At 48.8% G+C, this 25,131-nt stretch overlaps 2 protein-coding genes across 2 annotated transcripts in view; one reads left to right on the top strand and one right to left on the bottom strand.

The window, feature by feature from the left end:
- Positions 1–3,504, bottom strand: part of LOC147084048 (uncharacterized) — a 78,545-nt gene extending 75,041 nt beyond the window's left edge. The window contains exon 1 of the mRNA XM_085979929.1: positions 3,358–3,504. The gene's annotated coding sequence lies outside the window, so the exon portion shown is untranslated. The remainder of the gene's footprint in view (positions 1–3,357) is intronic.
- Positions 3,505–10,065: 6,561 nt separating this feature from the next.
- The window catches only part of LOC147084047 (uncharacterized), a 47,828-nt gene continuing 32,762 nt past the window's right edge, over positions 10,066–25,131 (top strand). The window contains exon 1 of the mRNA XM_085979942.1: positions 10,066–11,196. Coding sequence (XP_085836068.1) covers positions 10,066–11,196 — 1,131 coding nt within the window. The remainder of the gene's footprint in view (positions 11,197–25,131) is intronic.

The following is a 25,131-nucleotide window of genomic DNA, read 5'->3' as shown; positions in this document are numbered from 1 at the left end:
GGTGAGGCCACACCTGGAATACTGCGTGCAGTTTTGGTTTCCATATTTAAGAAAAGATATACTTGCTCTCGAGGCGGTTCAGAGAAGGTTCACTCGGTTGATTCCAGAGATGAGGGGGTTGACGTATGAGGAAAGGTTGAGTAGGTTGGGAATCTACTCATTGGAGTTCAGAAGAATGAGAGGCGATCTTATCGAAACATATAAGATTGTGAGGGGTCTTGATCGGGTGGATGCGGTGAGGATGTTTCCACTGATGGGTGAGACTAGAACTAGGGGGCATAATCTAAGAATAAGGGGCTGCCCTTTCCAAACTGAGATGAGGAGAAACTTCTTCACTCAGAGGGTAGTAAATCTATGGAATTTGCTACCCCAGAGAGCTGCGGAAGCTGCGACATTAAATAAATTTAAAATGGAGATAGACAGTTTCCTAGCAGATAAGGGAATTCGGGGTTACGGGGAGCGGGCAGGGAAGTGGACGTGAGTCTAGATTCGGATCAGCCATGATCCTATTGAATGGTGGAGCAGGCCCAAGGGGCCGTATGGCCTACTCCTGCTCCTACTTCTTATGTTCTTATGTACCTGCCCTCAGGAGCAAATTTGGCTAGGGTAAATAAAATCAGAGAGTTAAATGCGTGGCTCAAAGACTGGTGTGTGAGAAATGGGTTTTGCTTCTTGGGACACTGGCACCAGTACTGGGACAGGAGAGAGCTGTTCCATTGGGACGGACTTCACTTGGCCAGTGCTGGGACTAGAATCCTGGTGAATCGAATAACTAGGGCTGTAGAGAGGGCTTTAAACTAATTAGTGGGGGGGGAGGTTTCAAGAGAGCGAAAAATAAAAATGTCAGCGGAGAAGGCAATAGAGCAAGGTAGCAGTGGGGGAATTAAAAACCAGGGCGTATCAGGAAGGGACAGAATATATAAAAATAAAGGTAAAGTAGTAAAGAGGGTAAAAGCAGGAATAAATTGTCACAAAACATATTTAAAAGTTCTTTATCTGAATGCACGCAGCATTCGTAACAAAATAGACGAGTTGACGGTACAAATAACTACACATGGGTATCATCTGGTGGCCATTGCGGAGACATGGCTGAAGGGTGACCATGACTGGGAACTAAACATCCAGGGGTATTTGACTATTAGGAAGGACAGACAGGAAGGAAAAAGAGGTGGGGTGGCTGTGTTAATAAAGGATGGAATCACTGCAATAGTGAGAAATGATATTGGGTCAAAGGATCAGGATAGTGAAACGGTTTGGGTGGAAATAAGGAATAATAAGGGGAAAAAGTCACTAGTGGGCGTAGTCTATAGGCTTCCTAACAGTTGCAACTCTATTGGTCGGAGTATAAATCAGGAAATAGTTGGGGCTTGTAATAAGGGAACAGCTATAATCATGGGAGATTTTAACTTTCATATTGACTGAACAAATCAAATTGAGCAGGGCAGCCTTGAGGAAGAGTTCATAGAGTGCATTAGGGATGGGTTCCTTGAGCAGTATGTTACTGAACCAACCAGGGGCAGGCAATCTTAGATCTGGTCCTGTGTAATGAGACAGGATTAATAAAAAAATGTCCTAGTAAAGGATTGTAAGAAGTCACACAACACCAGGTTATAGTCCAACAGTTTTATTTGAAATCTCAAGCTTTCGGAGCGCTGCTCCTTCGTCAGGTGACATGGAGAGATGCATAAAGTCACAGCTTATATAGTCAGAGAATAATGACAGATGATTACAGGTAATCTTTCTAACTGCCAGTTATTTCTGGTGGGCTGGGGCCCGATTGTGATGTCATCAGAGGAAGAGGCCCAATCAGGTGGATGGAGGCCGGCCCGGCCAGTGACTGACGGGAGCTCTGACCAATAGGACGAGGGCTGAGGTGGGAGGACTGAACTGGGCGGCCTGGTCCTCCAACCAATGGCGGCGCGGCAAGGGGGCGGGGCCTCCTCTCCAGCTCAGGTGCGCTGGGGCCGATTGTGACGCGCTGTCCCCAGGTGAGAGCAGCTCAGTCAGCACAGAGCTGGGGCTGGAATCTGGGAGAGGGGCCGCAGGCAGCGGGCCTGGCAAAGGGGCACAAGCTGCACAATACAAGCTTCTTTCAAATGCACAATTGTTTCCTACAGACAGCCTTGGTCACTCTGCAAAAAAAACTGTTTAACAATTCATCATAACTCCCCTGCTTTAGGAGAGGCGTAGAGTGCAAAAGCAAGGAAGTTATGATGAAACTGTGTAAAAGACTGGAGTCAGCTGTGGCTCAGTGGATAGCAGAGTCAGAAGGTTGTGGGTTCAAATCCCGCTCCAGGGAATTGAGCACATAAAGCGAGGCTGACACTCCAGTGCAGTGCTGAGGGAGCGCCGCACTGTCGGAGGGGCAGTACTGAGGGAGCGCCGCACTGTCGGGGGGGCAGTACTGAGGGATCGCCGCACTGTCGGAGGGTCAGTGCTGAGGGAGCGCCGCACTGTCGGGGGGGCAGTACTGAGGGAGCGCCGCACTGTCGGAGGGGCAGTGCTGAGGGAGCGCCGCACTGTCGGGGGGGCAGTACTGAGGGAGCGCCGCACTGTCGGAGGGTCAGTACTGAGGGAGTGCCGCACTGTCGGAGGGGCAGTACTGAGGGAGCGCCGCACTGTCGGAGAGGCAGCGCTGAGGGAGCGCTGCACTGCCGGAGGGTCAGTACTGAGGGAGCGCCGCACTGTCAGAGGGGCAGTACTGAGGGAGCGCCACACTGTCGGAGGGGCAGTACTGAGGGAGCGCCGCACTGTCGGAGGGGCAGCGCTGAGGGAGCGCCACACTGTTGGAGGGTCAGTACTGAGGGAGCGCCGCACTGTCGGAGGGGCAGCGCTGAGGGAGCGCCGCACTGTCGGCGGGGCAGTACTAAGGGAGCGCCGCACTGTCGGCGGGGCAGTACTGAGGGAGAGCCGCACTGTCGGAGGGGCAGTACTGAGGGAGCACTGCATTGTCGGAGGGGCAGTAATGAAGGAGCGCTGCAGTGTCGGAGAAGCCGTCCTACGGATGAGACGTTAAACCGAGGCCCCCATCTGCCTCCTCAGGTGGATGTAAAAGATCCCGTGGTGCTATTTCGAAGAAGTTATCCCCGGTGTTTTGAGCCCAATATTTATCCCTCAATCATCATGATGAAAAAACAGATTATCTGGTCATTGTCATATTGCTGTTTGTGGGAGCTTATTGTGCGCAAATTGGCTGCCGCGTTGCCCACATTACAACAGTGAATACACTTCAAAAGTACTTCATTGGCTGAAAAGCATTTTGGGACGTCCGGTGGTCGTGAAAGGCAGTTAAGAAGGCAAATGTTATGCTGGCCTTCATTACAAGAGGATTTGAGTACAGGAGTAAAGAAGTCTTACTCCAATTATATCTTCTTTCTTCTTAGGCAGTCCCTCGGAACCGAGGATGACTTGCTTCCACATTAAAAATGAGTTCTCAGGTGTAAGGGTAAACCGGGAGAGCTTCTTCTCCCCGAGGCGGACCCTCTGATATAAAGGGTCGACTGGATCCATGTTTATCTGTAATTTAAACAGAGGTCTGGTTGTCTTCTGAGCTCTTTCCCCTAGAGGAGAGGGTAGAATGGGGGTCTTTAGTGTTAAATGGTTTCACCTGGGTCCATTGCTTCCATTGCATACCTGTCGGTTCCTGTAGACAATCACACGTATCACTTGTCATTAATACAGTACATGGCCCCATCCAACGGGCCCCATTCCCTTTCTTCCGATAACTTGCGTCATTACTTGTTGACCGATTCTGGGCAACTCATCTGGTTTAAGTCCAGCATTCTGCCTTTCTAGATCTTTAATCTGTTGTTGTTTCCTCACTTCTATATTTAGTGCTTGTACCTCCTGATTTAGTTGTACTAAGTATCGCCTTAATCTATCTTGTACTGGTCCTGGTTCTCCCACCCCTCCAGCCAAATCCTCTGGCTGTCTCATAGCTCGTCCTGTCATTAATTCATAGGGGACAGTCCGGTCGTTCGTCCTGGGGTGGCTCGCAGCCTCATTAGTATGCTGGGTAATAATTCCGACCATCCCTTCCCTGTTTCTTGGATGACTTTTGTCAGAGTGTTTTTCAGTGCCCTATTCATTCTTTCTACCATCCCCGAGCTCTGGGGGTGATATGGTATGTGATATTTTTGTGTCACATGTAGCAGCTTACAGATTTCTTTCATTATTTTGCCGGTGAAATGAGTGCCGTTGTCTGAGTCAATTTGCAGAGGCACTCCCCAACGGGGTGTAACCTCGGTAGCCAATATTAGTGCAACTGTTTTTGCAGAGCAATCTCGGGTGGCAAAGGCTTCCACCCACCTGGTAAATTGGTCAATTATTACCAGGCAATATTTCTTCCCCCGGTCCTGCACTAAGGGGCCGGTAAAGTCAATTTGTAAGTTTTCCCAGGGTCCTTGGGGCCTGGGTTGGTTTGCTACTCTAACTCTACATCTCTGTCCTACATTATTCTTGCGCATATTATACAGCGGTGGTAATATTTCGCTACTTCCTGACCTATTTTTGGCCACCACCAGTACTGTGTCAGTAGGTGCAACATGTTAGTTCTGCCAGTCTGTGTTACACCATGGTATAGCGCCATCAGTTGTTGTCTGCAACATTCCGGTGCCACCACCTGGTTACGTGGGCCCCATTTCCAAATTCCAACTTGTAATTGCGCGCTTGCTTGTCTCCATTTCTCCTTTTTCTCTTTACTAATATTTTCTTGTAGCTCCATTATATTCACTTCCTGTACCCCACTGACTATCATGACCATATTTATTTCGTTTTTGAACGCGTCCTCTGGTTGCATGTCTTCCGCAGCTAGTTTTGCGGCTAGATCTGCATACCTATTCCCTATAGGGGCCTGGTCCTGGGGTTCATAGAAACATAGAAGATAGGAGCAGGAGTAGGCCATTCGGCCCCTCGAGCCTGCTCCGCCATTCAATGAGATCATGGCTGATCATCCAAATTCAGTACCCTGTCCCTGCCTTCTCCCCATATCCCTTGATCCCTTTAGCCTTAAGAAATATATCCAACTCCTTCTTGAATATATTTAATGAACTGGCCTCCACTGCCTTCTGTGGTAGAGAATTCCACAGGTTCACCAATCTCTGGGTGAAGAAATTCCTCCTCATCTCTGTCCTAAATGGCTTACTCCTTATCCTTAGACTGTGACCCCTGGTTCTGGACTCCCCGACCATCGGGAACATCCTTCCTGCATCTAGTCTGTCCAGTCCTGTTAGAATTTTATAAGTTTCAATGCGATCCCCTCTCATTCTTCTGAACTCCAGCGAGGATAAGCCCAATCGACCCAATCTCTCCTCATACGTCATTCCTGCCATCCCAGGTATCAGTCTGGTGAATCTTCGCTGCACTCCCTCCATGGCAAGAACATCCTTCCTCAGATAAGGTGATCAAAACTGCACACAGTACTCAAGAAGTGGTCTCACCAAGGCCCTGTACAACTGCAGCAAGACATCCTTGTTCCTGTACTCAAACCCTCTCGCTACAAAGGCCAACCTACCATTTGCCTTCTTAACCGCCTGCTGCACCTGCATGCTTACCTTCAGCGACTGGTGCACAAGGACGCCCAGGTCTCGCTGCACTTCCCCTTCTCCCAATCTATTGCCGTTCAGATAATAATCTGCCGCCTTGTTTTTGCCACCAAAGTGGATAACCTCGCATTTATCCACATTATACTGCATCTGCCATGCTTCTGCCCAATCACCCAACCTGTCCAAATCATACTGGAGTTTCTCGGCATCCTCCTCACAGCACACACGCCCACCCAGCTTTGTGTCGTCTGCAAACCTGGAGATATTACATCTAGTTCCCTCGCCTAGATCATTTATATATATTGTGAACAGCTGGGGTCCTAGGACCGATCCCTGCGGTACCCCACTAGTCACTGCCTGCCGCTCGGAAAAAGAGCTGTTTATTCCAACTCTTTGCTTCCTGCCTGCCAACCAGTTCTTTATCCAAGTCAGTACCTTGCCCCCAATCCCATGTGCCTTAACTTTACATGCTAATCTCTTATGCGTGACCTTATTGAAAGCCTTCTGAAATTCCAAATACACCACATCCACTTGTTCTCCCTTATCTATTCTACCAGTTACATCCTCAAAAAATTCCAGTAGATTAGTCAAGCACGATTTACCTTTTGTAAATCCATGTTGACTTTGTCCGATCCTGTCACTGTTTTCCAAGTGCTCTGCGATTACATCTTTTATAATGGACTCTAGCATTTTCCCCACTACCGATGTCAGGCTTACCGGTCTACAATTTCCCGTTTTATCTCTACCACCTTTTTTGAATAGTGGGGTAACATTAGCTACCCTCCAATCCATGGGAACTGTTCCAGAGTCTATCGAATTTTGGAAGATGACCAGCAATTCTGTCCCTCTAGTGCTATTTTTCTCTCCCAGTCCTCTCTTCACCTTGTTTCTCCTCTCTAGTGTTTCATCCTGGTGCCCATCCCCCTGTCAAATTAATTTAAACCCTCCCCCACAGCACTAGTTAACCGTCCCATGAGGACATTGGTCCCAGCTCTGTTGAGGTGCAACCCGTCCACCTTGGACAGGTCCCTCCTGCCCCAGAACTGGTCCCTCCTGCCCCAGGAATCTGAAGTCTTGCAATATTTCTCTTTCAGGTACTTATCCAATTCCCTTTTGAAAGCGGTGATTGAATCTGCCTCCACCACCCTTTCAGGCAGTGCATTCCAGATCCTAACCACTCGCTGCAGAAAAAAGTTTTTCCTCATGTCACCTTTGGTTCTTTTGTCAATCACCTTAAATCTGTGTCCTCTGGTTCTCGACCCCTCTGCCAATTGGAAGAGTTTCTCTCCATCTACTCTGTCCAGACCCCTCTTGATTTTGAACACCTCTATCAAATCTCCTCTCAATCTTCTCTGCTCCAAGGAGAACAACCCCAGCTTCTCCAGTCTATCAATGTAACTGAAGCCCCTCATCCCTGGAATCATTCTCGTAAATCTTTTCTGCACCCTCTCTAAGGCCTTCACATCCTTCCTAAAGTGCGGTGCCCAGGATTGGACACAATACTCCAGTTGAGGCCGAACCAGTGTTTTATACAGTTTCATCATAATTTCACACTTTTGTACTCTATACCTCTATTCATGAAGCCCAGATTCCCGTAAGCTTTTTTAACTGCTTTCTCAACCTGCCCTGCCACCTTCAATGATTTGTGCACATATACCCCCAGGTCTCTCTGTTCATGCACCCACTTTAGGATTGTACCCTTTAGTTTATATTTCCTCTCCTCATTCTTTCTACCAAAATGTATCACTTCACATTTTTCTGCATTAAATTTAATCTGCCACGTGTCCGCCCATTCCACCAGCCTGTCTATGTCCACTTGAAGTCTATCACTATCTTCCTCACTGTTCACTATACTTCCAAGTTCTGTGTCATCTGCAAATTTTGAAATTGTGCCTTGTACACCCACATCCAAGTCATTAATATATATCAGGAAAAGCAGTGGTCCTAGAACCGACCCCTGGGGAACACCACTGTGTACCTTCCTCCAGTCCGAAAAACAACCGTTCACCACTACTCACTGTTTCCTGTCACTTAGCCAATTCCCTATCCATGCAGCCACTGTCCCTTTTACTCCATGGGCTCCAACTTTGCTGGTAAGCCTATTATGTGGCACTTTGTCGAACGCCTTTTGGAAATCCATGCACACCACGTCAACCGCATTACCCTCATCAACCCTCTCTGTTACCTCATCAAAAAACTCCATCAAGTTGGTTAAACACGATTTGCCTTTAACAAATCCGTGCTGGCTTTCCTTAATTAATCCACACTGTTAATTTTGTCCCTGATTTTTGTTTCTAAATGCTTCCCCACTGCCGAGGCCAAACTGACTGGCCCGTGGTTGCTGGGTTTGTCCTTACACCCTTTTTTGAACAAGGGTGTGACATTTGCAATTCTCCAGTCCTCTGGCACCACCCCAGTTTCTAATGAGGATTTGGAAGGTTATGGCCAGTACCTCCGCAATTTCTTCCTTCACTTCCCTCAGCGTACTAGGATGCTTCCCATCCGGTCCTGGTGACTTATTTACTTTAAGTACAGCCAGCCTTTCTAGTACCTTGTCTTTATCAATTTTATCCCATCCAGTATCTCCTCCACCTCCTCCTTCACTATGTCTATGGCAGCATCTTCTTCCTTGGTGAAGACAGATGCAAAGTACTGATTTAGTACCTCAGCCTTACCCTCTGCCTCCGTGCGTAGGTCTCCTTTTTGGTCTCTAATCGGCCCCACCCCTCCTCTTACTACCCGTTTACTATTTATATGCCTATAGAAGACTTTTGGATTACCTTTTATGTTAGCTGCCATTCTATTCTCATACCCTCTCTTTGCCCCTCATATTTTCTTTTTCACTTCTCCTCTGAACTTTCTATATTTAGCCTGATTCTCAGATGTATTCTCGACCTGACATCTGTCATACACGCTCTTTTTCTGCTTCATCTTGCTCTCTATCTCTTTCGTCATCCAGGGAGCTCTGACTTTAGTTGCCCTACATTTCCCCTTAGTGGGAATGTACCTCGACTGTACCCGAATTATTTCCTCTTTAAAGGCAGCCCATTGTTCCTCTACAGTTTTTCCTGCCAATCTTTGATTCCAATTTACCCGGGCCAGATCCATTCTCATCCCACTGAAATTGGCCTTGCCCACAGGGCAGTGGATGCACTCTAGACTGCACTCTTCCCCCCCCGAGGTGTCGTCACCCTCACCGGGAAACTCCAGTACGATTTGGACAGGTTGGGTGATTGGGCAGAAACATGGCAAATGCACTATAATGTGGATAAATGTGAGGTTATCCACTTTGGTGGCAGAAACAGGAAGGCAGATTATTATTTGAATGGCAATAGATTGGGAGAAGGGGAAGTGCAAAGAGACCTGGGTGTCCTTGTGCACCAGTCGCTGAAGGTAAGCATGCAGGTGCAGCAGGCGGTTAAGAAGGCAAAAATGGTATGTTGGCCTTCGTAGCAAGAGGGTTCGAGTACAGGAGCAAGGATGTCTTGCTGCAGTTGTACAGGGCCTTGGTGAGACCGCACCTTGAGTATTGTGTGCAGTTTTGGTCACCTTACTTGAGGAAGGATGTTCTTGTCATGGAGGGAGTGCAGCGAAGATTCACCAGGCTGATACCTGGGATGGCAGGAATGACGTATGAGGAGAGATTGTGTCGATTGGGCTTATACTCACTGGAGTTTAGAAGATTGAGAGGGGATCTTATCGAAACTTATAAAATTCTGTCAGGCCTGGACAGACTAGATGCACGAAGGATGTTTATGATGGCCGGGGAGTCCAGAACCAGGGGTCATAGTCTAAGGATAAGGGGTAAGCCATTTAGGACTGAAATGAGGAGGAATTTCTTCACCCAGAGAGTGGTGAACCTGTGGAATTCTCTGCCACAGAGGGCGGTGGAGGCCAGTTCATTAAATATATTCAAGAAAGAGTTGGATATATTTCTTGAGGCTAAAGGGATCAAGTGATATGGGGAAAAGGCAGGGACAGGGTACTGAATTTGGATGATCAGCCATGATCACATTGAATGGCGGAGCAGGCTCGAAGGGCCGAATGGCCTACTCCTGCTCCTATCTTCTATGTTTCTATGTTTCAGCACTGAAAACCGGTTTGAGAGCGCCGCACTCCCGGGGGATTCCTTCACTGCCTTGCCTCCTCAAACCCTGCTGGGTGGCCACCCAGTTACAATTCCCACAAACACTGGCACTGCATGGCACTGGAATTGCAGCCATCGGTCCCATTGTTTGGCTTGAAATCTGTCTACTTAAGCTATAGATATATATGATGTTAGGTTAGTGTCCCCTTACCGCTGTTTATTATTCAATCAGTGATTGTCCCTTTGCCAGGCCTGCTGCCTGCGGCCCCTCTCCCAGATTCCAGCCCCAGCTCTGTGCTGACTGAGCTGCTCTCACCTGGGGACAGCAACTGGGGCCTGAAAATCAGCTTCACTGCCCCTGGGCTGGGAAAGAGCGACATGAGACAACATTCTCCCTCTTACTACTTTCTAAACTCCTTTTACAGGGTTTCAGAAATGGAGCATTTACAGACAGGAAGCTCAGACCAAACATCACCTCAGGATCAGACAGAGTCACTCGATTCATCAGGACCTGAATATCATCGGCCTTTGCACATGGGAGGAGAGAGCAGCGATCGCAGCGCAGATAAACCACACACGTGTTCCGTATGTGGACTCGCCTTCAGCCGATTGCCTGCCTTGGCGAGACACGTGCACCATCACACCGGGGAGAAACCGGGTAAAGGTGGGGACAGCGGGAAGAGATTCAGTTCCCCATCTGCGTCAGATGTTCATCGGCGCAGTCACCCTGGGGACAGTCCGTTCACCTGCTCCGTGTGTGGGAAGGGATTTGTTTATCCATCCCACCTGCTGAGACACCAGCTTGTTCACACTGATGAGAAACCATTTAAATGTTCTGACTGTGGGAAGAGCTTCAAACACTCCGGGGATCTGAGGGAACACCAGCTTGTTCACACCGATGAGAGTCCGTTTCCATGTTCCGACTGTGGGAAGAGTTTTAAAAGCTCCAGGGTTCTTACCAGACACCAGCGAGTTCACACTGGGGAGAGGCCATTTCCCTGCTCTGTGTGTGGAAAGGGATTCTCTGATTCATCTACTCTGCTGACACACCAGCTTGTTCACACTGATGAGAGAGCCTTTAAATGTTCTGACTGTGGGAAGAGCTTTAAAAGACCTGGAGCTCTGACCACACACCAGCTTGTTCACACTGATGAGAAACCATTTAAATGTTCGGTCTGTCAGAAGAGCTTTAAACGCTCTGGGGATCTGAAGGAACACCAGCTTGTTCACACTGATGAGAGAGCCTTTACATGTTCTGACTGTGGGAAGAGCTTTAAATGCTCCGGGGCTCTGACCACACACCAGCTTGTTCACACTGATGAGAAACCATTTAAATGTTCTGTCTGTCTGAAGAGCTTTAAATACTCCGGGGACCTGAAGCGACACCATCTTGTTCACACTGATGAGAAATCATTTAAATGTTCTGACTGTGGGAAGAGCTTTAAAAGATCCGGGGACCTGAAGCAACACCAGCGAGTTCGCACTGATGAGAGACCGTTTACATGTTCTGACTGTGGGAAGAGCTTTAAACGCTCCAATGACCTGCTGAGACACCAGCGAGTTCACACTGTCCTGTAACGCAGGGCCCTGCAGACAGCTGGGGTGACATGAACGTGGAATGGATGAATGTTTTATAAATTCTTGTACTGCTGTTTAATCTTTCAATCTGTTGTGCTGATGATTCCCTTGATTTGACTGTTGGTTATTTTTGTTTTTCTCCTTATCACAGGCAATTGCCTATTAAAAGTCAACCATCTCAACCAATAAAACCTGTAACATAACAAAAAAAGTTTAAAGGAAACTTAAATGAAATTAAAATTCTATTTTCGGTGGTGATGATGCACGCCAGTCCCTTCGGTACCCACCGGTCACGGAAGGCCTCGAGCGCGCCGGTGGACTGTTCATGTTATTACATCGAATGTACAGCACAGAAAAAGGCCATTCGGCCCAACTGGTCCATGCTGGGGTTTATGCTCCACACGAGCCTCCTCCGACATATTCTCCTATGTTTATCTGGCTTCTCCTTAAATACATCTATACCATTCACCTCAACTACTCCTTGTGGGAGTGAGTTCCACATTCTCATCACTCTCTGGGTAAAGAACTTTCTCCTGAATTCCCTCCTGGATTTATTAGTGACTTTTATATTTATGGCCCCATAAATATGATGAGATTCTATTAAGCTGACCAGTATGTTGTTGTACTTTGTCTTTTTCTGATGAATGAAACATTACTGAGCCCCTGTACCCGTGTTATGGGATGAAGTGCCAGACAAGTGAAGGCACAACGTCTGGGTGTGAATCTAATAATAACCTCACGGACCGTATAGGTGTGATAACCAGACAGGCTTGTGGTTATAGTCTGGTCACAGATGGACTAAATTCCCTGAATTAGCAGGAGTTCAGGAGGCGGTCAACAGACGGGTCCAAACAATCCCATTTCCTGAGCGGTAACCAAGCTTGTGTATAAGAACAGGCCACTTAAGCCGTTGTCAGTTGGAACAGACTCGAGAAGATCGCGTGAATCCACTGTACTTCTATTCTCCAGATTGAGGGAATTATCACCCGATCTGTGTTATGCAGCGCTCTTAATAAAGCCTGGAGAGACAATCTGTGTTCTTGTGAGCTTGATTATCTGGTATCTGAAACCCTGGGACTCCCGATCATTAGAGTCAACCTCAGTGTGTGGAAAGGGATTCCCTGGTGTATCCCACCCGCTGACACACCAGAGTGTCCACAGTGTGACTGCGGTGGGTCGATTCCACTGTTTCCGATGCCTTTAATCACATCCAGGTCCATGTTAATTCAGGCAACTGGGGCTTGTTAATGTTAAGAGCCCCCAATAACTGGGCTGGATTTAAAGATTATTCCCTGTTCTCTCAGTACTAGTGAGCAGAGTGAAGCTGATGTTATAGAATCATAGAGCACAGTAGGATGCCTTTCGGCCCATCGTGCTGCTGCTGGCTCTCTGAAAGAGCGATGCAATTAGTCCCACTGCCCTGCAAATTTCTGCTTTTAGTATATATCCAATTCCCTTTTGAATGTTACTATTGAATCTGCTTCCACCTCCCATTCAGGCAGTGCATTCCAGATCATCACAATTCGCTGTGTAAAAAAAGTCTCCTCATTTCCTCTCTTGATACTTTTGCCAATGATCTGAAATCTGTATCCTCTCGTTACCGTCCCTCCTGCCAGTGACAACAGCTTCTCCTTGTTTGCGCGATCAAAACCCCTCATAATTTTGAGCACCTCGATCACAGCTCCACTTAACCGTCTCTGCTCCAAGTTATATTGCCACTGTTTTGTGAATTGTTGCTGTGATCAAGGTGCTGGATGTCCGTGCCTGGGGAATGGGACATTCTATCCTCGTGAGCACCGAGTGTCAGCATCCAGCAATCTCTGGTCAGGGACTGTCTTTTTAAACTGCCTCACCTGAGCTTTTTGACTCCCTGATTTCATTATTAAACATTTCAGAGTTTTTGCAGAGTGACCAAGGCTGAACAGATAAATGTGAGGTATTACATTTTGGTAGGAAGAATGGGGAGGTCACTTATCACTTGGAGGGTGCGAGTTGAGGTGGGGTAGAGGAACATAGGGATCTCGGAGTACAAATACACAAATCACTAAAAGTTGCGACACAGGTTAGCAAGGCCATCAAAAAAGCAAACCAAGCACTAGGGTTTATTTCTAGAGGGATAGAATTGAAAAGTAGTGAAGTTATGCTAAACCTGTATTGAACCTTGGTTAGACCACACTTAGAGTACTGCGTACAGTTCTGGTCGCCATATTATAAAAAGGATATAGAGGCACTGGAGAGGGTGCAGAGAAGATTTACAAGGATGATACCAGAAATGCGAGGGTATACATATCAGGAAAGGATGAACAGGCTGGGTCTCTTTTCTCTTGAAAACACAAGGCTGAGGGGTGACCTAATAGAGGTCTTTAAAATTATGAAAAATGTTGATAGAGTGGATACAGAGAGAATGTTTCCACTTGTGGGGAAGAGCATAACTAGAGGCCTCAATATAAGATAGTCACCAAGAAATCCAATAGGGAATTCAGAAGAAACTTCTTTACCCAGAGAGTGGTGAGAATGTGGAACTCGCTGCCACAGGGAGTGGTTGAAGCGAATAGTATCGATGCATTTAAGGGGAGGCTGGACAAGCATATGGGGGAGAAGGGAATCGAGGGTTATGCTGATAGATTTAGATGAGGAAAGACGGGAGGAGGCTCGAGTGGAGCATAAACACCGGCATGGATTGGTTGGGCCGAATGGCCTGTTTCTCTGCCGTATATCCGATGTAATCCTATGTCAAGTATCCCAGCTGGCTTAGCTCCAGGCACTTTAGCTCAGTGGGCAGCACTCTCACCTCTGAGTCAGAAGGTCGTGGGTTCAAGTCCCAGTCCAGAGACTTGAGCATAAAAATCTAGGCTGACACTCCAGTACTGAGAGAGTGCTGCGCTGTCAGAGGTGCCGTCTTTCGGATGAGATGTTAAACCGAGGGCCCGTCTGCTCTTTCAGGTGGATGTAAAAGATCCCATGGCACTACATTGAAGAAGAACAGGGGAGTTCTCCCCGGTGTCCTGGGGCCAATATTTATCCCTCAATCAACATCACTGAAATAGATTATCTGGTCATTGTCACATTGCTGTTTGTGGGAGCTTGCTGTGCGCCAATTGGCTGCTACGTTTCCTACATTACAACAGTGACTACACTTCAGAGGTTCTTCAGTGGCTGTAAAGTGCTCTGGGACGTCCTGAGGTTGTGAAAGGCGCTATATAAATGCAAGTCTTTCTTTCTCAGCAAGAGGGCGAGTGTCCGTGGTTGGAGGGAGGAGCTCAGTGTTGTCACTGGGTGGACACAGACAGATTGAAGCTAAAAGACAGAGAATGCTGAAGTTTGGAATGATAACACCCAAAGTCAGGAGATGAGCCCTTTGCCTAGATAAGGGAGGTGGTTGCTAAGAGACCCACAGACCTAATAACACTGCAAACTGGTCAGGCAGCAGACTTGTTGGCAACATGTGAGGTCACGAGTGAGTTGGTGCCCAGACAACAGAGGCTTGGGCATTCCTGAGAGACACAAACTGGTTCTGTAACCGGGAGAACAGGTTGAGGGAGTAACCCTACGTGGGATGGCTCGTCTGAGGTGTTAACACAGAGTCAGCTTGGGAATGGGATGATCAATGAATCATAGAATCATACAGCACAGAAGGAGGCCATTCGGCCCATCTTGTCCGTGCCGGCCGACAAAGAGCTCTCCTCCCTAATCCCACGTTCCCGCACTTGGTCCGCAGCCTTGTAGGTTACGGCACTTCAAGTACATATCTGTTAGGGTGAAAATTATATAGCTTAAAGCAGCAACATAAAGAATTAAAGAATGTTTTGTAAGAAGTGAACTTGTAAATAAGAAACAAGAGAAAACAAACTCAGCTTAAGAGGGGGCGGCTGAGCTCGGGACACAAACTGTAATTCCCCCTTAGGCTTTACAACATTCGCTGCCCCCATTTTGTGTTAAATTCACAAAGCTTCCATCTTTGTCCCATGAGGATTCCCCATAGTATGTCTAAGTGCTGTTGTGGTGGGCAAGGGGCAGGAATTAACTGTTTGTGTCTGTTCCCATTAAAACCATTGCGCTTGACATTAATTGAATTGAGGAATAGTCGACATTTTTAAGTAGTTTCTTGCCAGATTGAGGGTAGGCAAGATAATTGATAGAAGGCCTCCAATCAAATTACATCAGTGCCCTTCAGCCAGTCAGATTAATGTATTCAAATGAGGCAAAATAAAATTCACAGTTATTGAATGTGGGAAACACTAAATATTTCACATTTATTCAGTGGTGCAGCCTTCTGCAAACTATTTGCTGGAAGCCCTTTGGATGTATTAATGTAATTCTACTATTCTATAATGCAAAGTCGATGAATCAGAATTGTGAGTATTGATGAGTTACAGTAATTGGTAGCTGCAAAACTGCCCGTTTTGTAATTAACCATTAAAAAGTGCCCAAAGTTCTGGAAGGTTCCATATCATTTTATGTTGCCAAACTAGTATCCTGTGAGGACCGGGGAGTTGTTGCTGGGGGAGTGAGATTGGTTGAAGACACCTGTGTGTAATATTTTGCGAGAATGTATAAAAGAAGTTTCAATACCTTGTTGCTAAGGGAACGTGATTGGGCGAGGACAGGAGAATTGTTGCTGGGGGAGAATGTTGTCAATTTCTGTCCTGGACTCTCAGTGATGGCTTTTGGAAACTCCTTTCACAGGCTGTGAGAAGGGCAGGATTGACAGACGGGGAAACTCAAACCAAACTTCACATCAAGATCTCCGAGAGTCACTCTGTGGTAAACCACTGTTATAGTTATCACTGTATATTGTTCTCACTGTTCTCACTGTCACATCACTACACGAGGTCGCCTCTTGTCGCACTGTTATACCTGGGCTGACCACCTCCGACTCCGCCCATTACCTGCCCAGGTATAAAGGTAGCTGACTGGCTAGTATTCCTCCCTGTTGGATCGGATCACCCACGAGGGTGGGCTCTGTTATTTAGCCAATAAAAACCTTCAGTTACGTTCTTAACTCGTCGCCTTTTATTGGACTAATTGATAGGCATATCAATTTTATTGGCTAAATTTTAAAGATGTCTGATAATGAACAGCAACAGCAAGGAGCTCACCCAGCAGCACAGCAACAGCAGCCTCCAGACAACGGGCCACACCAGCCGGCTTGGCTGCAAGCCTTGAAACCACCATACCTGGATCTAAACCCACAGGCACCAAACGCAGCCCTCAACTTCAAACACTGGCTGGACTGCTTCGAATCCTACCTGGAAGAATCCGGCGCCCCGCAGAGATCCAAACTAAGACTTCTGAACGCCCAAGCGAGCCCGAGAGTATACGCACTCATACAGGACACGACTACGTACGAGGCCGCTATCAACCTACTGAAACAGCAGTACCGCAGCCCGGTAAATTACATGTACACCAGGCACCTCCTAAGATCCCGCCCGCAACAGCCAGGAGAGTCTGTAGCTGAATTTTTACGGGCGCTAAGAGCACTCGGCAGGAACTGTGACTTTAAAGCGGTGACGGCTGTTGAAAATACGGAAGATAATATCCGCGATGCCTTTGTGAAAGGCCTACGGTCCGACTACTCACGGCAAAGACTGCTTGAAGCTAAAGACCTCGACCTGGACAAAGCTGAAGCCCTCGCTCTCTCCCTGGAGGTGGCCCATCAGGACCAGGAGGCGTTTTCCAGGTACTGCTCGCGACCCTGGGACTCGGGCCCGACCCCTACCGCAATACCCTTCGCAGCGCCGCCCCCGGGACCTACCTCAGCGTCGGCGTCCCGGACCCGACCGGGCCCGCCACCCCCGGTACCGGCTCCGACATCGGGCACCCGCGATCGGGCCGCCGGCTGCTTCTTTTGCGGCCAGGAGAAGCACCCGAGGTCGCGCTGCCCAGCCAGGAACTCTACCTGCACAACCTGCAGGAAGAAAGGCCATTTCTCTAAGGCCTGCAGGAGCAGATCTTCAGAGGCCAGCAGTGCCTCATGCGAACTGTGGGGGCGGCCATCTTCTTTCACGGCAACTGAGGCCAGTATCCCCACACGTGAGTCATGGGGGCGGCCATCTTTGATCAAGGCAACCGACCCCAATAGTGCCTCATGTGAGTTATGGGGGCAGCCATCTTCTCCGCCATTTTGTCCTACCTCGTGGGAGACGCCATTTTACACACCACGCCCGACTGCCACCGGGCCCCCGGACCCGACGACCGCCTCGCCCGCAGACGACAACGACTCGCTTACCTACACGCTAGCCTCCGTCACTCTGGATCAAGCCCGCCCACACCACCTGTCCAAGTCGATGATGGACATCAAAGTAAACGGCCACGCCACGACCTGCCTGTTCGACAGCGGAAGCACGGAGAGCTTCATCCACCCAGACACGGTGAGCCACTACTCCCTCCCTGTCCTGCCAACGCGCAACCGAATCTCGATGGCATCGAGGTCCCACGCCACGGACATTAGCGGCTACTGTGCTGTGACCTTGTCGGTTAAGGGTACAGAGTATAAAAACTTTAAACTCCTCGTCCTCCCCCAGCTCTGCGCTGCCGTCCTACTAGGGCTGGACTTCCAATCCCACCTCCAAAGTGTAACCCTAGCATACGGTGGACCCCTCCCCCCACTCACAGTCGACAACCAGCGAAGGTTAAACCGCCCACCGCGTAACACCTGCAGCCTATCCACCCTCAAGGTGCCGCCACCTTCCCTGTTCGCTAACCTCACCCCCGACTGCAAACCCGTCGCTACCAAGAGCAGGCGGTACAGCGCTGGGGACAGAGCTTTCATTAGCTCTGAGGTGCAGCGTCTCCTGAAGGAGGGCATCATCGAGGGGAGCAACAGCCCCTGGCGTGCCCAGGTCGTGGTCGTTAAGACCGGCGATAAAAATCGCCTGGTCATCGACTACAGCCAGACCATAAACAGATACACCCAGCTGGACGCATACCCCCTTCCCCGCATATCTGACATGGTCAATCAGATTGCACAATACCGCGTATTCTCGACCATCGACCTTAAGTCGGCCTACCACCAACTCCCTATCCACCCCGAGGACCGCCAGTACACCGCCTTCGAGGCGAATGGGCGCCTATACCACTTCCTTAGGGTCCCCTTCGGTGTCACCAACGGGGTCTCGGTCTTCCAAAGGGAGATGGACCGGATGGTTGACCAGAACGGACTGCAGGCCACATTCCCCTACCTAGATAACGTCACCATCTGCGGCCGCGACCGGCAGGACCACGACGTGAATCTGGAGAAATTCCTCCGTACGGCCCAACGGCTGAACCTCACCTACAATAAGGAGAAATGCGTGTTTAACACAGCGCGCCTTGCCATCCTTGGCTGTGTAGTAGAGAACGGAGTCATCGGCCCCGACCCCGAAAGAATGCGCCCCCTCATGGAGCTACCCCTCCCCCACTGTCCAAAAGCACTTAGGAGAACCCTGGGGCTTTTCGCCTACTATGCCCAATGGGTACCCAATTATGCGGACAAAGCCAGACCCCTCCTGAAAACCACATCCTTCCCCCTCACGGAAGAGGCGTGCGCGGCCTTCTCCCTCATTAAGGGAGACATAGCCAAGGCCACAATGCACGCAGTGGATGAGTCAATCCCCTTCCAAGTGGAGAGCGATGCATCCGACTTCGCCCTAGCCGCTACCCTTAACCAGGAGGGTAGGCCGGTAGCCTTCTTCTCAAGGACCCTACAGGGCCCCGAGACCCGACACTCGTCGGTCGAGAAGGAAGCCCAGGCAATTGTGGAGGCAGTACGGCGCTGGAGGCACTACTTGGCAGGCAAACGATTTACCCTCCTCACCGACCAACGCTCGGTTGCCTTCATGTTTAATAACAAGCTGAGGGGCAAGATCAAGAACGACAAAATCTTGAGGTGGAGAATCGAGCTTTCCACCTATGATTATGAGATCTTGTACCGGCCCGGTAAACTGAACGACCCCCCTGATGCTCTTTCACGCATTACATGCGCCAGCGCGCAAAGTGATAGACTTCAGACCCTCCACAATGACCTCTGCCACCCCGGAGTCACCAGACTCTACCATTTCATTAAGGCCCGCAACCTGCCATACTCCATCGAGGAGGTCAGGACCATGACCAGGAACTGCCAGATCTGTGCTGAGTGCAAACCGCACTTCTATAAGCCGGACAGAGCAAGCCTGATCAAGGCCACCCGCCCCTTCGAGCGTCTGAGCATCGACTTCAAGGGGCCCCTACCGTCATCCGACCGTAATGTGTACTTCCTCAACATCGTTGATGAGTACTCCCGTTTCCCCTTTGCCTTCCCCTGCCCAGACATGACCAGTAACACGGTCATTAAATGCCTGAACAAACTCTTCGCCTTGTTCGGGTTCCCGAACTATATACATAGTGACCGGGGCGCCTCCTTCATGAGCGAGGAACTCCGTCAGTTCCTATTGGAGAGGGGTATTGCAGCAAGCAGGACCACCAGCTACAACCCCCGAGGGAACGGCCAGGTGGAAAGAGAGAACGCGACGGTATGGAAGGCCACCCTCTTAGCCTTAAAGTCTAAGGGCCTCCCAACCTCCCGCTGGCAAGAGGTCCTCCCGATTGCGCTGCACTCCATCCGGTCACTACTTTGCACTGCCATTAACACCACCCCCCATGCCCGAATGTTTGTCTTCCCCAGGAAGTCGACTACGGGAACCACCCTACCAACCTGGCTGACCTCTCCGGGACCCGTCTTGCTGCGAAAGCACGTGAGGGCCCATAAAACGGACCCCCTGGTCGAGAAGGTGAACCTCCTGCACGCCAACCCCCAGTACGCCTATGTGGCTTACCCAGACGGACGGGAGGACACTGTCTCCTTACGAGACCTCGCACCCTCACCCCCCCCTCCCAACCCCCCGAGTCCAGCCGAGGTAGACGGCATGCCGGAACCCCACGAGCCTTTGCCGACTACGCAGACACCAGCTTTAACACCGGATAATGTAACACCGCCGCTGCGACGATCGGAGAGGCTAACGAAGCCTCCGGACAGACTGACATACCAGAGCTGGTAATACACTTCACCCCGCCGGACTCTAATCTAAACAAGGGGTGAATGTGGTAAACCACTGTTATAGTTATCACTGTATATTGTTCTCACTGTTCTCACTGTCACATCACTACACGAGGTCGCCTCTTGTCGCACTGTTATACCTGGGCTGACCACCTCCGACTCCGCCCATTACCTGCCCAGGTATAAAGGTAGCTGACTGGCTAGTATTCCTCCCTGTTGGATCGGATCACCCACGAGGGTGGGCTCTGTTATTTAGCCAATAAAAACCTTCAGTTACGTTCTTAACTCGTCGCCTTTTATTGGACTAATTGATAGGCATATCACACTCCATTCATCAGGACCTGAAATTCATCGGCCTTTTGAGTGTGGAAGGAGAAATGTTTGGGAGGTAAGTAGCATGGAGTCCAGTTCTACGGAGTACTGCGTCTACAGAGTACTCAACTCAGGAATTGGGTGAGTGAGCGAATTCGATGAGGTGGGGGTAAGAGGGGCTGCTTGATACGTGAAAAAATATAAACAACTAGGGTTTAATTAGGACTGTGGGCTAAGTTACAGTAAAGATCTAAAGCATATAGCTAAATGTAATAAATTAAAGGTTATTACCTAGATTAAAAACTATTAATAGACAATTGGGTATTTCAAAACTTGAAAACCTAATTAGTTAAATACAGCATGGTGGCATAGTGGTTAGCACTGTTGCCTCACAGCACCAGGGACCCGGGTTCGAATCCGGCCTCGGGTGACTGTCTGTGTGGAGTTTGCACATTCTCCCCGTGTTTGCGTGGGTTTCCTCCGGGTGCTCCGGTTTCCTCCCACAGTCCAAAGATGTGCGGGTTAGGTTGATTGGCTATGATAAATTGACCCTTAGTGTTAGGGGGATTAAATACGTGGGGTTACGGGGATCGGGTGGGATATGTGTCGGTGCAGGCTCGATGGGCCGAAATGGCCTCTATCTGCACTGTGGGGTTTCTGTGATTCTGTGAATACAATAGAGATGGCCGGGCAGGTGATGTGTTGCAGCTGTAGCATGTGGGAGCTGGTGGACCCCAGTGTGATCCACAGCAACCACATAGAGTCATAGAGGCACAGAAGGAGGCCATTCGGCCCATCGAGTCCGTGCCGGCTCTCTGTAGAGCAATCCAGTCAGTCCCACTCCCCCGCTCTATCCCTGTAGCCCTGCAAGTTTATTTCCCCCAAGTGCCTATCCAGTCTCCCCTTGAAAACATTGAGTGTCTCCACTTCCACCACTTCCATCGGCAGCGAGTTCCAGGTCCTCACCACTCGCTGCGTAAAAAAGTTTTTCCTCACATCCCCCCTGTATCTCTTGCCCAAAACCTTAAATCTGTGTCCCCTAGTCCTTGTACCATCAACTAGTGGGAACAGCCTTTCACCGTCTAGCCTATCCAAACCCGTCATAATCTTGTACACCTCTGTCAAATCACCCCTCAACCTCCTTTGCCCTAATGAAAACAAATCCAGCTTCTCCAACCTGACCTTGTAGCTAAGATCCCCCATCCCCGGAACCATTCTGGTGAATCTCCTCTGCACCCTCTCAAGGGCCTTCACATCCTTCCTAAAGTGTGGTGACCAGAAGTGTCTGCAACTCGAGGAACTTCGGCTCAGAGTTAGAGTCATAGAGTTATACAGCACAGAAAGAGGCCCTTCGGCCCATCGTGTCCACGCCGGCCATCAAGCCCTGTCTATTCTTATCCCATTTTCCAGCACTGGGTCCATAGCCTTGTATGCTATGGCGTTTCAAGTGCTCATCTAAATGCTTCTTGAATGTTGTGAGGGTTCCTGCCTCTACCACCCTTTCAGGCAGTGAGTTCCAGACTCCAACCACCCTCTGGGTGAAAAAGTTTCTACTCAAATCCCCTCTAAACCTCCTGCCCCTTACTTTGAAACTATGCCCCCTGGTTATTGACCCCTCTACTAAGGGAAGAGTTCCTTTCTATCTACCCTATCTATGCCCCTCATAATTTTGTACACCTCAATCAGGTCCCCCCTCAGCCTTCTCTGTTCCAAGGAAAACAACCCCAGCCTGTCCAGTCTCTCTTCATAGCTGAAGCACTCCAGCCCAGGTAACATCCTGGTGAATCTCCTCTGCACCCTCTCCAATGCAATCATATCCTTCCTATATTGTGTCTACCAGAACTGCACACAGTATTCCAGCTGTGGCCTAACTAGCGTTTCGTACAGCTCCATCATAACCTCCCTGCTCTTATATTCTATGCCTCGGCTATTGAAACCAAGTATCCCATATGCCTTTTTAACCATCTTATCTACCTGTCCTGCTGCCTTCAGGGATCTATGCACATGCACACCAAGGTCCCTCTGTCCTTCCTAGGGTCCTACCATTCATTGTGTATCCCCTTGCCTTGTTAGTCCTCCCAAAATGCATCACCTCACACTTTTCAGGGTTAAATTCCATTTGCCACTATTCTGCCCATCTGACCAATCCGTCTATATCGTCCTATAGCCTGAGGCTTCCCTCCTCGCTATTTACTACCACCACCAATTTTTGTGTCATCTGCGAACTTACTGATCATACCTCCTACATTGATATCTAAATCATTAATGTACACTGCAAACAGCAAAGGACCCAGCACCGATCCCTGTGATGCACCACTGGACACAGGCTTCCAGTCACAAAAACAACCTTCGACCATCACCCTCTACCTCCTGCCACTAAGCCAATTTTGGATCCAATGTGCCAAATTGCCCTGGATCCCATGTGTTCTTACCTTCTTGAGCAATTTCCCATGTGGGACTTTGTCAAAAGCCTTACTGAAGTCCATGTAGACTACATCAACTGCACTACCCTCATCCACACACCTAGTCACCCCCTCGAAAAATTCAATCAAATTGGTTAGACATGATCTCCCCCTGACAAAGCCATGCTGACTATCCTTAATTAATCCTTGCCTCTCCAAGTGGAGACTAATTCTGTCCCTCAGAATTTTTTCCAATAATTTCCCTACCACTGATGTTCGGCTCACTGGCCTGTAATTCCCTGGTTTATCCCTACTACTACCCTTCTTGAATAATGGTACTACGTTAGCTGTTCTCCAGTCCTCTGGCATGTCCCCTGTGGCCAGAGAGGTTCTGAAAATTTGTGTCAGAGCCCCTGCAATCTCCTCCCTTGCCTCACCCAGCAGCCTGGGATACATCCCGTCAGGGCCTGGGGATTTATCCACTTTTAAGCGCGCTAAAACCGCTAGTACCTCCTCCCTCTCAATACTAATTTGTTCAAGTATATCACAATCCCCCTGCCTGATTTCTATGCCTACATCGTCCTTCTCTATAGTGAACACAGATGCAAAATATTCATTTAAAACCTCACCCACATCTTCTGGCTCTACACACAGATTGCCACTTTGGTCCCTAATGGGCCCTATTCATTCCCTGGTTATCCTCTTGCCCTTAATATACTTATAAAACACCTTGGGATTTTCCTTTATTTTGCCCACCAGTGTTATTTCATGCCCCCTCTTTGCTCTCCGAATTTCTTTTTTAAGTACCCCCCCTGCACTTTCTATACTCCCCTAGGTCTTCCACTGTTTTTAGTCCTTTGTATCTGCCAAAAGCCTCCCTTTTTTTCCTAATCCATTCTCGGATATCCCTTGACATCCAGGGTTCCCTGGGCTTGTTGGTCCTGTTGGGTGAAAATAAATTCACATCTAATCTGTGGTAAAGTAAAAGGTGCAGTTTATTGAAAACAGAGCTCTGGGAGAAGCGTCTCAGACCCCGCGGTCTGTGCGAGCACCTTCTCCCCGATCAACAAAATTCACAAGCTTATATACAGTACAAGACTGGAGCACATCGATAGCCTTGATTATATTACTTATTCCTTGGCCAGTCTGGCTTCGTGGCAACAGCCGCCCCCCTTCCCCAATTATATTCCTTCAAAAACAACCTAATTATAACTTTACATCGTTAGCTAAGCCCCTTCTTTTAGTTCTGTCTTTTATCTAAGTTTGTCCAGTTATCTGGACAGCAGGGTCCTTTCTTACTTCATTGTGGCTTCGGCCGATCAGTGACTCATGATTGGACATGGCTCAAAGGTTAATCAGCTTCTCATATCTCCACATGCTTAATCACTTTTGTAGTTCAGTCCATTGTGTTTTTAAACTAGTCTCGACTGAAACTAGGTTGTCATGCTGTGTCGCTCGACTGCAACATTCAACTGGTTCAAATCCCAATCCTTCAGTCCCACCCTTGACCTTTACGGGTACATGTTGCCATTGTACTCTCTCAATTTCCTTTCTGAAAGATTCCCACTGCTCTGATGTGGATTTTCCTACAAGTAGCTGATCCCAGTCCACTTTGGCCAGATCCTGCCTTATCATATTAAAATCGGCCTTCCCCCAATTTAGAACCTTTATTTCTGGTCCATCTTTGTCCTTTTCCATGACTACCTTAAATCTCACTGAATTATGGTCACTGTCACCAAAATGCTCTCCTACTGACACTCTACCACTTGCCCGGCTACATTCCCTAGAATTAGGTCCAGTACCGCCCCCTCTCTTGTAGGACTTTCTACATGCTGGCTCAAAAAGCTCTCCTGGATGCACTTTAAGAATTCCGCACCCTCTGAGCCTTTCACACAGATGAATGCTGGAGGAGGGGTGTGTCTGAACTAAAAAGGGCGGAGGTTGTGAATATTTATTTTATATTTAATCATATTTTCTAAAGTATTGTCTTATTTAAATTAAATTGAATAGGGTTTATTTTTTGCTTTGAGGTGCCTGCTGTACATGGTCCATGTCTCTGAGGCATACAGGAGGGCGGGTATCACTGCTGCTCTGTAGACCATGAGCTTGGTGCCGGGTTTGAGGTCCTGGTCTTCAAACACTCTCTTCCTCAGGCGACCGAAGGCTGCACTGGCACACTGAAGGTGGTGTTGGACT

The sequence above is a fragment of the Somniosus microcephalus genome, unplaced genomic scaffold (genome assembly GCF_052327205.1).
Source record: "Somniosus microcephalus isolate GS21.2 unplaced genomic scaffold, FLI_Smic_1.0 scaffold4, whole genome shotgun sequence".
NCBI classification, from domain to species: domain Eukaryota; kingdom Metazoa; phylum Chordata; class Chondrichthyes; order Squaliformes; family Somniosidae; genus Somniosus; species Somniosus microcephalus.
This window is presented reverse-complemented; position numbering and strand designations above follow the sequence as displayed.